This window comes from Neoarius graeffei, chromosome 17 (genome assembly GCF_027579695.1).
Source record: "Neoarius graeffei isolate fNeoGra1 chromosome 17, fNeoGra1.pri, whole genome shotgun sequence".
NCBI lineage: Eukaryota > Metazoa > Chordata > Actinopteri > Siluriformes > Ariidae > Neoarius > Neoarius graeffei.
The window spans coordinates 61,852,251-61,869,505 of NC_083585.1; the positions used below are offsets into that span (position 1 = coordinate 61,852,251).

General features: G+C 43.4%; 1 protein-coding gene across 1 annotated transcript in view; it reads left to right on the forward strand.

Annotated features, from left to right (window-relative positions):
- Window positions 1-13,216, forward strand: part of LOC132864390 (tripartite motif-containing protein 16-like) — a 31,553-nt gene extending 18,337 nt beyond the window's left edge. Inside the window, exons 2-6 of the mRNA XM_060897814.1 lie at window positions 2,238-2,333; window positions 2,529-2,762; window positions 2,951-3,110; window positions 4,109-4,168; window positions 11,333-13,216. Coding sequence (XP_060753797.1) covers window positions 2,238-2,333; window positions 2,529-2,762; window positions 2,951-3,110; window positions 4,109-4,168; window positions 11,333-11,862 — 1,080 coding nt within the window. The 3' untranslated portion in view covers window positions 11,863-13,216. The remainder of the gene's footprint in view (window positions 1-2,237; window positions 2,334-2,528; window positions 2,763-2,950; window positions 3,111-4,108; window positions 4,169-11,332) is intronic.
- Window positions 13,217-17,255: the final 4,039 nt, after the last annotated feature.

Sequence of the window (17,255 nt, forward strand, 5' to 3'; positions counted from 1 at the left end):
ACTGTTGTTGCACCAACCTTCATTCACGTAAACACAGAGCCCCCCTCCTCTGTTTTTCCCGGAGTCGCTATTCCTGTCCCATCTGTGTAGCGTGCGGCCTGCTAGCTGCACCGAAGCGTCGGGGATTAGCGGTTGTAGCCATGTCTCCGTTATAATGATTGCACAGCATTCACGAATGTAGCGGTTACCAGCAAGCTGTAGTTCCAAGTCGTCCGTTTTGTGTACCAGGGATCTAGCATTGGAAAGATAGAGGCTTGGTAGCGGAGGTTTGAGTGGCTGTTTCCTGAGCTTGTTCAGCAGGCCCGCTCTGCCGCCCCGTTTTTGCTTCCTCTCACGTCTCCGCCTTCTTCCTCTTCCAGACCCGATAACAATCCACGGAGACCCCGGTGCTCTCGCTATCTCCTCTGGAATGTTGTGAGCGCGATGAAAGTCGTTTGAAATGATCATTTCTTGCCGAATGCCGATGTCTATCAGATCCATATGGGTGTATCTTGTGTTGAAGTCCGTAGGTGACGCGAAACAAACAGTTATAACACACAAAAAATACAAAAACGTGCACTTGAAAGGAGAGCTGTAAGCCGCTGCGTCCTGACGCGCCGCCATCTTAACTCAAGAAGCCCACTCCTTCATATGTGCAAAATCACACCGTAAAACTGAAAGCAAACACAAATAAAGACATCTTTTTAGCACATATTCGCTGTCTAAGTCATTTCAGACTCCACATGTAACTTACTGTATGCATTGTTTTACATTGAGCATGCTAGCCGCCATTACTCGGAACACAAAGAATCTACTCGTTGTAGAAATGCATCCATTTACATCTTAAACATTCTCCTATTTCACCTAAGAAATGTAAATACAATACAATTTGAACACTGCGTTACTTACGGGCATTGCCCCCGTGGGGTATAAAGAAACTTTATAAACTTGTAAACAGGATGCACATGTGAAGCGACTTCTCTATCTTTATACCTTTATAACTGTATACCTTTGCACTGCGTTACCACTAGTGGTCAGTAGATGGCGCCTGTGCACTGCAAATCACAGGAAAAACCTTATTCAGGAACACAAAATGGATATATATGGTCAATAAGACCAGCACAATAAATACACAGGTGATTATTAAAAAAAATATTAAAAAAGAAATTGTTTATTTCAAACTTCAAAAGCGGCAAGTAAGCGGCACAGACTTGTCACTTATCTACGCTGAGTCACATAAAACACTTTTGTTTTGAAATCGATAAATCACACTTCCACCTTACCTTTGAATAGTTTTAGACCAAACTTCATCGTATCTTTTAGTGCTTTTAGGAACAGTATTTTCTTTCATCATTTGTAATTATTCCTCACTTATGGTAACGAAGTGATTGGCCACCATTTTGCTGAGTCACTCAAGGGAATTATCGAGAAATAGTCTGAATTTCTCCACCAATCAGAGCACATGATTTCCTATCATCACCTCTGTATTTATACTAATGGCTTCTTTTCTCGTTCACCTCCATGTCACTTGCTGTCCCTGCCCTGCTGACATTCTCTTGCTCTCTCTCCCTCTCTCTCTTTACTCTGAACACACCAGAGTGAACATGAAAGAAATATTACACATATGTTCACACACTCCTTCACACCCGGGCAATTTAGCGTTACCAGTCCACCTACCTAGGAAGGAAACCAGAGAACCCGGAGGAAACCCAGATAATCATGGGGAGAACATGCAAACCTCCACTCAGGCATTAACCTGAGCTCAGGATCAAACACAGAACCCAGGAACTGTGTCTGTAACACTAATGACTGCACTCATGAATCCAGATGTGCACTGTGCATGTCTCCCCCCTCTAAACTCACTGAGAAATAAAAGGGAACAGTGATGACGCGCACTGCTCTCAGATCAGTCTGTCTGTGAATCCCATTGAAAGTCACAGCTGCCTTTTGAACAGTTTCATTCCAGAGAATATTGCTGAACTACCTTGATGTTTCTGTCACACAAATAACATTGAAATAACAATCAGTTGACATTTTCACAGAAAACTAAACTTCTCAGAAGTGGTGCAAAAATATGAAGGTAGAAGTCACTTCATTTTGGGTGTCTTTTAATTTTAGTTAGTTCTAAAGTTATATTTCTAGTTTACATTGAAATTTATTTATTTATTATTATTATTATTATTATTATTATTATTATTATTGCTATAATTGTGTAGAAGATGATGAAATGTATTTAAATGTATGTTATTTGTTCTCAGAATGAGCTAAAGGAGGAGCAGATGAAATCCCAGCAGAGGATCCAGGAGAAGCAGAAGGAGGTGCAGGAGCTGAAACAGACTGTGGACACTATTAAGGTGAGGAGTGAAGAGTAGCTGTGTTTCAATTAACCTGCTTAAATAGTGAACTAAAAAAAACAAGGAATGAAAACATGTTTTTTTTTTAAAAAAACCTCAAACATCGAGAGAGAGAGAGTTTATTTTTAAAGAGTCTCCCATTACACCTCCATTTTGTGTGTGTGTGTGTGTGTGTGTGTGTGTGCGTTCTAACAGATGCATTATCAGTCAGCAGTCAATGACAGTGAGAGGATCTTTACTGAGATGATCAGCTCCATGGAGAAAAAGCGCTCGGAGGTGACGGAGCTGATCAGAGCTCAGGAGAAAGCTGAACTGAGTCGAGCTGAGCGACTCCTGAAGCAACTGGAGCAGGAGATTGCTGATCTTCAGAGGAGAGTCACTGAGCTGGAGCAGCTTTCACATACACACGATCACATCCACTTCCTCCAGGTAACACTCACTGTCTGATCTACAGAGGGCGCTGTTCCTCACAAAGTTTCCTCCTAAAAGCTCATTACAGCAACAATAAATGTTCCTGTCTGAGATCCCAAGTGTGTCTTTGGTCTGATTCAGTCTGAGATTCATTCATTCCTCTCCTACACTTTTCTCCTTCTCTATTCTGTGTTTCCTCTCTGTAGAGTTTCCCGTCTCTCTGTGTTTCTCCTGGATGTGACGACTCACCCAGCTTCACTGTCAATCAACATCTCTCATTTGATGGAGTGAGGAAATCTCTCTCAGATCTGAAAAAACGAGTCGAGGAAATCTGTGAGGAGGAATTCAGCGTAATACATCCACAAGGTAAACAAACAAACATTTGTTCTGTATCACAGTAAAGAGAGCCATAAAATTCACATTACAGAAATAAAAAGTAAACAGGAACAAAACTGCATCAAATCACAAAGCATTAGTATTAAGGCCTCTGCATGCTCTTGCGACAAGGCTTTCGCAGATAGCTTTTCGCAGACAGTTGTAATTTATTGTTGAGCGGGGATAATAGGCGTGCGCGATGTTATTCACCAGCACAACGCAAGGGGGCGTGAAGTCGCTAGGAGTAGTTGGTGGGTGTGGTTAGTGGAGTGTTTATCCTCCGGTTACTTATAATGACTAGAACTGGAGACGTATAGATGTACGTACTTCCTCAATCAACCGCTCTTCGTGCTGCTCCATCTTCGCTCGTGTTTTTAAAAATGCCGGTCGTGAAAACAAAACAAACCGGGAAAGTAGGGAAGCGGAAGTGCGTGTACAGCGGATGTAGAGTGGACCAATCAGAGCCCTCTTGTCTGCGAGGCTTCTGCGGTGGTCACAATTTTTGGGAGGTGCGCGCAGAGCGTCTGCGAAGGTGGGGGGGCTACGCAGACGCTATCTGCGACACCGTCTGCGAGGACTGGGTTGTCAGCATAAATTGGCCTTTTGCCTCAGAAATTACATGTGCAAATTACAAATAAATTTCCCAGATAAACAGGACCTTAATCACAAATCCACAAACTAATCTTATTGAACTTTACACATAACAAATATGATGAACATTAGATCAGAACCGAGGCCTTAATTCCTCCATAAGATCCATCAGAAAGTAAAAACACACACATTGTCAGAGCTTCAGCTGGGAAAAGTTTTGCTTCTCATCATGCTTCTCATGATTCTTACATTCAAATGCTGCACAGTGTGATGACATTTTGGCTGATCTCTAAATCGTGTCTGACTGAGAGCAGTGAGGAATCTAATTTTTCATTTTCATGCTTTAAACTGTTTTCGTGTCATTTTTCAGTCTCCATTTTGTCTCTGTGTCTCTACAGCTGCAGCAGTTCACATGATTTTACCCTCAAAACCAAAGAGCAGAGAAGATTTTCTGCAGTGTAGGTGTAACACACACACACACACACACACACACACACACACACACACGCACACACACTCTTCAACTCAGAGGAGGACCACCCACATGAAGGCCTTTCTTTTGTTCTACAACATACACACACAATGTGTATCAATAATAATTTATTTATATCACACACAGAAATCAAGTTACACACACAGAAATGTAATACATACGAAGGATAAGATTCTGCCTAGAAATAACTAGTACGGTAATCTAATCTCACTCGGCAGAAAAAAAAAATGGATTACTGTTATAAAGAAGAAAGCTAGTCACACAGAGGCACAATGATAAAATACAATATTTCAACAAATACAATAAAACAAGGGGTGGCACGGTGGTGTAGTGGTTAGCACTGTCGCCTCACAGCAAGAAGGTTCTGGGTTCATGCCCAGTGGACGACGAGGGCCTTTCTGTGTGAAGTTTGCATGTTTTCCCTGTGTCTGCTCTGGTTTCCCCCACAGTCCAAAAACATGCAGGTTAGGTTAATTGGTGGCTCTAAATTGACTGTAGGTGTGAGTGTGAACGGTTGTGTGTCTCTGTGTGTCAGCCCTGTGATGAACTGTTGACTTGTCCAGGGTGAACCCCGCCTCTCACCCATATTCAGCTGGGATAGGATCCAGCTTGCCTGCGACCCTGTACAGGATAGGCAGTTATGCATAATGGATGGATGGATTGCCAATAAAAAAGAGGGAAAAAGTGAAATGACAGTGTGAGGAAAAGAGAAAGGAATGCTGATCTGAAGCGATAATCATACTTTTGATAGAACGCTTGAAATTGCTGAAGCTAAGACTCTGGAAAGATTCATCAATACTGTTCCAGAGAGCAGCAGCTTTGAAGCGAATATTAAACTTGCCATCGTTAGTTCTGGCTGAAGGAACACAAAATGAAGATCTCGAAGCCAGTCAAGTTTTATACTTGTGCCTTGATGCTAAAAGTGTCAAAATGTTATCGAAGGCAGGCACCAAATAAACTAGAATGAAATTTAAATGTAAAAATCCTGTTTAAGTAATCTATAAAATCAGAGAATTTCATCATCTCCAGCTTTTTAAAAATAGGAGGTGTGTGTTCATTAAAAGAAGCTAAATTAATAATTCTGACAGCTTTCTTCTGGAGTACAGTTATCGGTCGAAGGATAGTCTCATAAGTATTACCCCAAACTGTAACACCATATATTAAAAAAGAATAAATAAGAGAGTAGTACAGCTGAGTTAGAATACTTTGAGAAACCTAGTGATGAAGCTCAGCAATAATTCCAAAGCCTCTGGAGATTTTCTTGCTCTACTGGTGGATGTGTTTCCTCCTGATGAGGTGAGAGTTGAAAACGACTCCAAGATACCTGATGTGGTTCTTCTGTTTAATTGGCTTATAATTAATTTTCAGGAAATGGTTTTGCTCAGTTTCTTTCCATAAATTAATGCATTTTCATTGAGCCTCATGAACTCTCTTCTCTAAACTTGCTTATTCAATGGGGAGGGTGAATTGAATCAAGAGACAAAAAGTTGGGGAAATGATTTAGTTAGGTCACTTATAAAATATTACCACTATATGTAGCATATTTAAGTGAATCAAAAATATATATTGTCAATAAATGTAGTTGAAAAGAATAGTCAAGTCAAGTTCATTTGTATAGTGCTTTTAACAATAAACATTGTCGCAAAGCAGCTTTACACAATTTGAACGACTTAAAACATGAGCTACTTTTATTCCTAATCTATCCCCAATGAGCACACCTGTGGCGACGGTGGCAAGGAAAAACTCCCTCAGACGACATGAGGAAGAAACCTCAAGAGGAACCAGACTCAAAAGGGAACCCATCCTCATTTGGGCAACAACAGACAACATGATTATAACATTAACAGTTTTAACATGAAGTCAGTTTCATTGATGTTATAAACTCTTCATTGATGGAAACTTGAGTGCAAAACTGTTCATGACAACTGCAGTCCTAAAGTTAGCAAGTCAACTGTAGTCCTCAGCCATAAAAGCATTACTGTAAGTGTCCAGAGCGTCTTCCAAGTGTGACTTTCAACTGTCCCCATGGGGCCATCCTCCACAGGAGCAATGCGATGAGACTCCAACCAGACACAGGGCACCAGCATGGATCAAGCAGGTCTGAGGAGCAGAAGAGGTCAGCATCTCGATCCCAGGACTGACATGTAACTCAGAGGGACAGATTTTGGGGTGGGGGGAAGAGAAAACACAGGTTGTTAGGTATGCCCAATGTCACCTGAATAAGTAGGAACAGTATACATATTGCACTGAGTACAAGCAGGGACTTCAGCAACTAACTATGACAGCATAACTAAAAGGGGAGAGCCAGAAGGTAACACAGGCATGAGGGAGCCCCGGGACATAAAGCAGCCAGCCACTACACCATCAACAAACTTGAGTGAGCAAGCGAGTGGGGGACTGACAGCATCCGTACATCCCAGTTTACCAAAACACTTTATGTCTGAGGACCCTCCAGATCTGCACCTTTACCTCATAAACACCATTAACAAAAGGCTTGACTAAACAGATATGTTTTCAGCCGAGACTTAAACACTGAGACTGTGTCTGATTCCCGAACACTACTTGGAAGGCTGTTCCATAACCGTGGGGCTTTGTAAGAAAAGGCTCTGCCCCCTGATGTAGCCTTCACTATACAAGGTACCAGCAGATAGCCTGCACCTTTTGATCTAAGGCAGGTCATAGAGGAGCAGAAGTTCACTCAGGTACTGTGGTGCGAGACCATTCAGTTCTTTAAAGGTCAATAGTAGTATTTTATAATCAACACGAAATTTGATTGGGAGCCAATGCAGTGTGGATAAAACAGGAGTGATGTGGTCATAGTTCTAGTAAGGACTCTTGCTGCTGCATTTTGAACTAACTGGAGCTTGTTTATGCACTTATTGGAACATCCAGACAGTAAGGCATTACAATAAACCAACCTGGAGGTAACAAAAGCATGAACTAGTTTTTCCTCGTCGTGTAGTGACATTAAATTTCTTATCTGAGCAATATTTCTGAGATGAAAGAAGGCTATCCGGGTGATGTTATCAATGTGAATTTCGAATGAAAGACTGGAAGGAATAGGAAGATAAAGCACTGATAAATTCATCTGTAGGTACTGTATCTGAGTGTCTGAATTCATCAGATTTAAGTTTAGGTTGCCCATAAAAATGCAAAGCTTTGACTCCTCATGGATTTTATCAATTATTGTGGAAGGATTATCCAGAAATGGCCAAAAAGAACTGTTTAGGTGTCCGTATCTCACAAACTATGTTTTTACTGCCCTCATTATGGAGCTCAACCCAAACTGATTCGTTTTGATCAGAAGTGGTATTAAGGTCTTCTCTTAGATTATAACTTCAGGAATTTGCTATGAAGAGTCAAATTTAGAGTGTTGGGAAATGGAATTAAAACCAGGTAAGTAAAAGTTGGCAAAACTTTGAGTTGAATGGCAGGTTTCTGAAAGGCCAAGGATCTTCAATAGATGATCTAAAATACTATGTGTTGAAATCCATCAAAATTAGCTGAGAGGCTCCTGATATTACAGTGAAGGAAATAGAGCAACCTGTCAGATAAATTATTAAGCTCTTGAGAAGAATGAAATTTGTGTGGGGAATAGTATCTACAATGAATGACAATGAATATTAAGGTCAGAATCAAAATCATTTATCCATCCATCCATCCATCCATCCATCCATTTTCTTCCACTTATCCGAGGTTGGGTCATGGTGGCAGCAGGCTAAGTAGGGTATTCCAGGCGTCCCTCTCCCCAGCAACACTTTCCAGTTCCTCCTGGTGGATCCCAAGGCAATCCCAGGCCAGATGAGATATATAAACTCTCCAGCGTATTCTGGGTCTACCCCGAGGTCTCCTCCCAGTTGAACATGCCTGGAAAACCTCCAAAGGAAGGCACCCAGGAGGCATTCTAATTAGATGCCTGATCCACCTCAGCTGACTCCTTTCAACATGAAAGGGTAGCGACTCTACTCTGAGATCCTTCTCGATGTCTGAGCTCCTCACCCTATTTCTAACGGTGAGGCAAGCCACCATATGGAGGAAGCTAATTTCAGCCACTTGTATCCACAGTCTCATCCTTTTGGTGACCACCCAAAGCTCATGATGATACAGTAGGTGAGGGTTGGAATATAGATTGACTGGTAAATCGCAAGCTTTGCCTTCTGGCTCAGCTCCTTCTTCACCATGAGGTTCCAGTACAATGCCCACATTAATGCTGACACCGCCCCAATCTGCCTGTCCATCTCACGCTCCATTCTATCCTCACTCGTGAACAAGACCCTAAGATACTTGAACTCCTTCATTTGGGGCAGCAACTCACTCTCAACCTGGAGGGAGCACTCCACCATTTTCCGGCAGAGAACCATGGTCTCAGACTTGGAGATGCTGATTCTCATCCCAGCTGCTTCACTCTTGACTGCAAACTGTTCCAGTGCATGCTGAAGGTCATGCTCTGAAGAACTCAACAGCACCACATCATCTGCAAAGAGCAGAGATGCAATTCTGAGGTTCCCAAAATGGACACCCTCCTCACCCCAGCTACACTTTGAGATCCCATCCATGAATATCACAAACAGGATTAGTGACAAGGGGCAGCGTTGGAGGAGTCCAACACCCACCAGAAACATGTTTGACTTTGTGCCGAGAATATGGACACAGCTCACACTTTGGTTGTACAATGACTGGATGGCTCGGAGCAATGACCCCGATAACCCATACTCCTGCAGTGCCCCCACAAGAGCCACTGGGTGACAGTCGTAAGCCTTTTCCAAATCTACAAAACATATGTGGACTGGCTGGTCATACTCCCATGAACCCCCCAACAACCCTGCCAGGATAAAGAGCTGATCCAGTGTTCCACGGCCAGGATGGAATCCGCATTGCTCCTCCTGAATCTGAGGTTCAACAATCAGTCAAAGCCTCCTTTCCAGCACCCTGGAATAAACTTTCCTCGGGAGGCTGAGGAGTGTGACACCCCTATAATTGGAGCACACTCTCTTCAGTCCCCCTTTTTAAAAAGAAGAACCACTACCCCAGTCTGCCACTGTACAGGCACTCTACCTGACTTCCACATGACAGTGAAGAGGCATATCAGCCAAGATATCCCAACAGTGTCCAGAGTCTTCACCATCTCAGGGTGACTCTCATCCACCCCGGCACCTTGCCACCAAGGAGCTTCTTAACTACCTCAGTGACCTCTGCCAGAGATATGGGTGAAGCTTCCCCTGAGTTCTCAGACTCCATCTCCTCCATGTAGGATGTGCAGGATGGGTTCAGGAGTTCCTCAAAGTACTCCTTCCACTACGTGACAATATCCCCAGTTTGGGTTAACAGTTCTCCTTCCTGGCTGTGCACAGCCTGAGGCAAGCCCTGTTTCCCCTTGCTAAGTTGCTGAATGGTTTGCCAGAACTTCCTTGAGGCCGACTGAAAGTCCTTCTCCATGGCCTCCCCAAACTCCTCCCACACCCAGGTTTTTGCTTCAGCAACTGCCGAAGCTGCAGCCCTTCTGGCCTCCCGGTATCTGCCTGATGCCTCAAGAGACCCTAGGCCAACCAAGCCCGAAAGGCTTCTTTCTTCAACTTGACAGCTACCTCCACTGCTGGGGTCCACTAGCGGGTTCTTAGGTTACCGCCACAACAGGCACCGATAACCTTTCGGCCACAGCTCCTACCAGCTGCCTCTGCAGTGGAGGCTTTGAACATGGTCCATTCAGATTCCATGTCCCTGACCTCCCCCGGGATGTGAAAAGCTCTTCTGGAGATAGGAATTGAAGAGCCCATGGACAGAGAACTCTGCCAGACATTCCCAGTTCATCCTCACTACACGCTTGGGTTTTCCAGGTCTGTCTGGTAGCCTCCAGTGATCAGTTGACAGCTCTGCTCCTCTCTTCACCTGAGTGTCCAAGACATACAGCCGCAGACCTGATGATACAACCACAAAGTTGATCACTGATCTTTGGCCTAAGGTGTTCTGGTGCCAAGTACACTTATGAACCTCCTTATGTTCAAATATGGTGTTTGTTATGGCCAATCCATGACGAGCACAGAAGTCCAACAACAAAACACCACTCTGGTTTAGATCAGGCAGACCGTTCCTCCCAATCACCTCCCTCCAGGTTTCTCCATCATTGCCCATGTGATTGTTAAAGTCCCCCAGGAGAACTATGGAATCCCCAGGCAGCACCCCTTCCAGGACACCACCCAGTGACTCCAAGAAGGCAGAATACTCTGCACTGCTGTTTGGTGCATAAGCACAAACAATATTCAGTTTTCCTTTCAGCAACTTGCAGTTGCATAGAGGCGACCCTCTCATTCTTTGGGGTGAACTCCAAACCAGTGGCGCTCAGCCAGGGACTCGTGAGTATCCCCGAACCTGCCCAGCGCCTCTAACCTGGGGAAACTCCAGAAAAGGAGAGAGTCCAACCCCTCTCCAGGAGTTTGGTTCCAGAACCGGTACTATGCATGGAGGTGAGCCAAACTATATCTAGTTGGTACCGCTCCGCCTCCAATACCAGCTCCGGTTCCTTCCCCGCCAGAGAGGTGATGTTCCATATCCCAAGAACTAGTTTGCATTGCCGAGTATCAGCATGCCCAGGCTCCCACCTTTGCCTGCCACTTGGCTCACAATGCACCCGACCCCAGTGCCTATCCTTGTGGGTGGTGAGCCCACATGGTGGCACCTCCATATAATTTCTTTGGGCTGTGCCCGGCCGGGCCCCAAACAACGACAAAGTTTTGTGCAGAGTGATGAGTTCTTTCAAACAAAAACAATTGGAACAGAAATCCGTGGAGAATTGACAGAGGAGATACAATTTAAATGAATTGTGGATGATGGACGGCTGGACGACATACGCCATGCCATGGCAACAGCTCATTGGCCTTATGAACAGATGAGCTAAACATGCTGTACATTTCTTTGAGCAGTAGGTGTCACTAGAGAACTGTGTTGAATGAGACTCTGAGTTATTAATCTTTTCATGAATCACAACCAATACTTCGTTTGTCATCAATCACGCGGTTTTGTCTGCAACACCCCCTTCTACTCCATACGTGCTTTGGAGCCTCACACACACTTACACACACTTCTTATAAATTCTGTGATTAATATCTAACCTGTGGCTATTTTATTGTTTTAGATTTCTGTTATCTGACTCTGGATCCAAACACAGTAAATCCTGAACTCATTCTGTCTGAGAAGAACAGAGCGGTGACACACAGTGAGACAGAACAGCGATACTCTGATCATCCAGAGAGATTTGACTCCTGGCCTCAGGTGTTGTGTAAGGAGAGTGTGTGTGGATGCTGTTACTGGGAGGTGGAGCGGAGGGGTGATGTGGACATATCAGTCTCATATAAAGAGATCAGCAGGAAGGGAGAGGGTAATGAGTGTGGGTTTGGATGCAACAGTCAGTCCTGGAGTCTGGAGTGTTTTCCTTCCTCTGTCTGTTTCCGACACAACGACATTAAGACTGATCTCCGAGGTCCATCATCCTCCAGAATAGGAGTGTATGTGGATCACAGTGCAGGAACTCTGTCCTTCTACAGCGTCTCTGACCCGATGAGGCTCCTCCACAGAGTCCACACCACATTCACTCAGCCTCTATACGCTGGGTTCTGGATTGGTTCTGATTCAACTGTGAGGTTTTGTGATCCGATGAAAAAATGAAATGTTGGTAAAAGTTGAAATGTTTAGTAAAATTATAACTGAAGTGTCAGATTGAATTTCTCCTTGAAATACAAAGACACTTTTGTATGCAGAAACTGTGGCACTAATGAATTATTATTTTCAGAGTGCGTCTGTTTTATAGATTAATAATAAATACGTTCCATAAAAATGTCTTAATGTAGGATGTTTCTAGAAAAAAAACAAATGTTTTCAAAAAGACTTTTAAATGTATGCACTGTTATGAGATTTATTACACTGATATGAAAATTTAGAATGTCTCAAATTCTGTTTTTTCTTTGGCAAAATCTGTTTCTTCAGAAAGGCAGCACGGTGGTGTAGTGGTTAACGCTGCTGCCTCACAGCAAGAAGGTTCTGGGTTCAAGCCCAGCGGCTGGTGAGGGCCTTTCTGTGCGGAGTTTGCATGTTCTCCCCGTGTCCACGTGGGTTTCCTCCGGGTGCTCCGGTTTCTCCCACAGTCCAAAGACATGCAGGTTAGGTTAACTGGTGACTCTAAATTGACCGTAGGTGTGAATGTGAGTGTGAATGGTTGTGTGTGTCTATGTGTCAGCCCTGTGATGACCTGGCGACTTGTCCAGGGTGTACCCCGCCTTTCGCCCGTAGTCAGCTGGGATAGGCTCCAGCTTGCCTGCGACCCTGTAGAACAGGATAAAGCGGCTAGAGATAATGAGATGGGATGAGATGTTTCTTCAGAAATAAAACTTCCTCAAACTACTGTGTCTTTCTGTCCTGCTGCTGGTGGAAACACCCTACTGTGTGTAAGAACATTTTTTTTTTAACAATTTTGTGTCTTGAACCATTTTCTGTTCAAAAAATGCACTCAATTTATTCAGACCCCTTCAAAAAATAATATTTAAAGTATAAAATAGGGAATAAATACAGAGTGATTTTGCAGGTTTTGGAATCTATCCATATAAAGATTATTTACAAAGCATTGTTGTCAGTTTTAATTTCAACATACAATGTCACCCTCTAAATTGACCGTAGGTGTGAATGTGAGTGTGAATGGTTGTCTGTGTCTATGTGTCAGCCCTGTGATGACCTGGCGACTTGTCCAGGGTGTACCCCGCCTTTCACCCGTAGTCAGCTGGGATAGGCTCCAGCTTGCCTGCGACCCTGTAGAAGGATAAAGCGGCTAGAGATAATGAGATGAGATGAGATACAATGTCACCCTTTTTCTGATTTGGGGCTGTTTTTCCTCTCGGATGCCTGAATTAGTGTCAGTGATCCCCCCCCCCCCCCCCCCCCGTTCTAAACTCATTTGTTGTAGTTTATTGTACTTTAAAACTAACAGATGATGCAATCAATTAAAACAATAAAAGAATGTTAAGTTTAATTACCAGGGCATTAAAACTCATTTGTGTTGCTACTTTTCTATTTCCATTAAAGGCCAAATGACGACTATTAATCAAACTCAGGTTTATAAAAGATGCTTCATAAACTCAAGATCCAAACACTGTGTCGAAACAAAACTTTATTAAACAGAGATCAGTTTAAATCCCAGAGGGAGCGCTCGTGTCTCTCTCCATCACTACACACTGGGAACTGCACACACTTCAGGCCTCACACACCACACACTGGTTTCCTGTGAGGCCTTCACTAATGTGCAGCTCCACACGTGCGCTAGCATACGGGGAAAAACCACAAACACCACCGATCCAGTATCGTCAGGATTCTCTGTTCATACACAAATATACAGTTCAAAACAACAAAAAGCAAAATAAAACTACAGTTTCAGATGGAACAGCTGGAAAAGGGCTGATGATCAGGAGAAGGACGCCTGGGATCCAGTCCTGTTCTAAAGGAATGCCATAATTAGATGTAAATCATGATACGATGATGAGACTTAAGATCGGCCCATGCCTAGTCGAAACCTGAAGAGGTGAATTAAACAACAAGGTAGAAAAGGATGAAGTGATTTCATTATGAACTTTGTTTGGATGACGAGAACATTAATTCTTCTTATAAGTCTTCTGTAACTGTTCAGGTATTTATAGATTTTATTTTAAGAATGTAGTTCACACACAGGCGGCACGGTGGTGTAGTGGTTAGTGCTGTCGCCTCACAGCAAGAAGGTCCGGGTTTGAGCCCCGTGGCCGGCGAGGGCCTTTCTGTGCGGAGTTTGCATGTTCTCCCCGTGTCCGCGTGGGTTTCCTCCGGGTGCTCTGGTTTCCCCCACAGTCCAAAGACATGCAGGTTAGGTTAACTGGTGGCTCTAAATTGACTGGAGGTGTGAATATGAGTGTGAACGGTTGTGTGTCTCTGTGTGTCGCCCTGTGATGATCTGGTGACTTGTCCAGGGTGAACCCCACCTCTCACCCATAGTCAGCTGGGATAGGATCCAGCTTACCCGCGACCCTGCACAGGATAAGCGGCTACAGAGAATGGATGGATGGATGGTCAGATCAATTAAATCACTTCAGAATCCTGTTCCTAAGAGAGAGAGAGATGCGTTCATTGCTCACTGAAAGGAATAGAAAATGTAAAGTAAATACATGCATGGGTTGGTAGCTTGTCATATTGAGTGCCTGTAAGAAGAGTTTCAGGCATGTTTGACCATTTCTAAGAAAGTTGTGAGCATTTTTGTATCGCTGCTCTAATGCCACCAGGAGGCCACCATGTTGCCTGTTGGAAGGGCGATGCGTGACATCATTTGGGCGCAAGGCTGAGTGTAGCTCTTCAGTACTGAAGGAGCAAAGCGAAAGGTCTGCTAAAGTGAGAATGTCGATTTTTTCACTATACATCTGAAATAGTGTATTAATGAGCTGCAACCCTGACTTTTGGACAAACCTGAACTTTTTACCTGTAAAACGAGGCTGAAACTGCGTTATACTACTCGTTAGCACGCTTAGCATGCTCTCGACTCGTTCATGATAAACTTCATCAAGATGTCCCCAGGCTAGCCGACCATAATTACCGTGGTAGACAGTCCAACTCCCGCAGCAACGCAGAAAGCGGGTAAACAAGCACTGCTTTACTATACAGGATTCATCTGAACATTATAGCAGGATGCACTTGTACGAGAAAAGGCAGAAATATTGCCAGAAACCCCTGAGCTGCTGGTATGGGATGGATTTATCTGGTAAAATTCATACATGTAAAGGATACAGTATAAATAGCACCGAGGACAGCACAAAGTATAAAATACACTTATTTCCAATGTGGTCCTCTTGATGACAGCAGGAAACAATAAAATATACCGGACAATAATAAATTGACAAAATTCTAGAAACAATGATGAAAGTCATAAACAAAAATATGCTAACTGTAATTATCACAGAGTACAACTAGATTACAGAAATAGCACCAAAATGATTAGAAATTAGTTACACACACAAAACTGGGTTTGGAATTTACTCCATAAAATTTAAGAAACAGGTGAAACAGTTATCACGTGTTTGACGTCACTTACAATCCACGGCCGTATTCGATAAAATGGACCACAGCGCCAGCGACATTTCTTCACTGATTTCCTCGAGTATTTCGGACAATGACACGAATAACGATGAGGATCATGATAAACAAGCATTACCGTATCAATTAGTTACACACAAGTGAACGATATTTATAGAGTTGTTTTAGTCAGTCATTACTGAGGCTTTTCTGAGAACACTGAATCAAAGCAAGACACCCAACAAACATCGAGCTGCTTAGCTGCATCTGCAATTATTACGTTTACGCCCAAAGGAACTCAAAATAACATCACGCTTAATAAAAACTTAGGGAAGCCATAAAGTGTTTTCTTACCCTTTGAATTTCTCTTTTGCGGACTACTGACTGTGTTGTCTCATTTGTAAGCTTCAAGTCTTACTCGCTATGCAGAGCTTCCGTGTCTTGCACCCAAATGACGTCAGAATTGCCGGAAACGATCGGGGGGAATTTTCTGATTGGTTAAAATATTTTCAATGGTGGTATCCATGAAATCATCCATTCTGCATAGAAACTAGGGATAGACCGATTATCGGCCGGGCTGATTATCGGTGCCGATATTCGGCATTTAGACGCATATCGGTATCGGCCTTCTTTTTTAATCCGACGGCCGATAAGAGATCATTTTAAAACTGGGTTATTTTGGCTCTGATGCAGCCGCGCCTCTCTCTCTGCAGCCACTGATCTGGCTCGAGCATTGTCCCACCCACAGCACCATCTGATTGGTTACACAGCATGGGTAACAGCCAATCAGTAGTGAAAGATCGCACACGGCGGAGAGGAGCAAGTTTTGCCAAGTGTAGAACCTCCGGAGAGCAGATTGATGTTTCGAAGGTAAGTTAAGGCAGCAGACTCCCGAAATTGTAATAAACATCCCAGTCCTCTACAACTCACAACTACTAGTAACGTTACTGTGAGCCCAATAACGTTATATAAACATAAGCGGCAGCTTTGCTGCTCACAGTCCCTCCAGACGTGTCTGTTAATCACTTGAAACAAGGTTGCTGATAATATCGATATGGAAATAGTCCGTGATGTGTGAGTGAGAGTGTGTGAGAGCTACAGTCTATGAGTGAGAGGGAGAGAGTGTAAAAAACCTAATGAACTCAATTCAGTCCAGCTTTATTGCAGGGAAGCACATAGAGGTGAAGGCTAATTAGCTTTTAGCATAACGTTAGCCCACCGGTCCGTTCTCTCCTCTGGCAAACGCTCAGCAAACTGTAACAATGCGGAGCCATGTCTGTTATGGTAGAGAATAGTGTGTGTGTGGGCCACATGAGAAGCTGCATAAACTGACAGCAAATCACTGTCTGTCTGACAGAAAACTGAAGGGCAATAATGACTGTTAAACTACCAAGTTATTTTACTTTACCTTTTTCTGTGTTGATGGAGAGATCCCAAGCAGCAGAAAATGACATATTGTTAGATAAAGTGTGTCCTGAAGAAGCTGTCTTTGATAGTTTCTTGTAGAGAGGAGCAGAATATTGCTGTTCAAGACTTAAGACATAATGCATCATAAAGCCTACATGAATGAACTGCATGGTGTTCAGGGATGAACAGTCTCTCCTATTGCTATTGTACTATTTTTTCAGCTATAGTAACATACATTGTTCGTAATGTAGCAGCCTAGTTTTGAATGACAGGGTCCCTGCTATCACATGTTGTTAAAATATAACATTTACATAATAAAATCAACTGCAGGTTTCCCAAATGCTGTAATAAATTAAGTACAATGAGTTGAGCACATGTCAGCATATGGCCCCACTTTTAACTCACTCTCTTTTTTTCAAACCCTTATTGCAGATGGATAGACCTAGGTTTAAGAGTGCAGTATGGATGTATTACACCCAGCCAACACCAGGGAAGGCAGTGTGTAATACATGCAATGAAGGTGTCAGCATGGGAGCAACAACGGGAAAAAACAAAAATACTTCAAACCTGTGGTC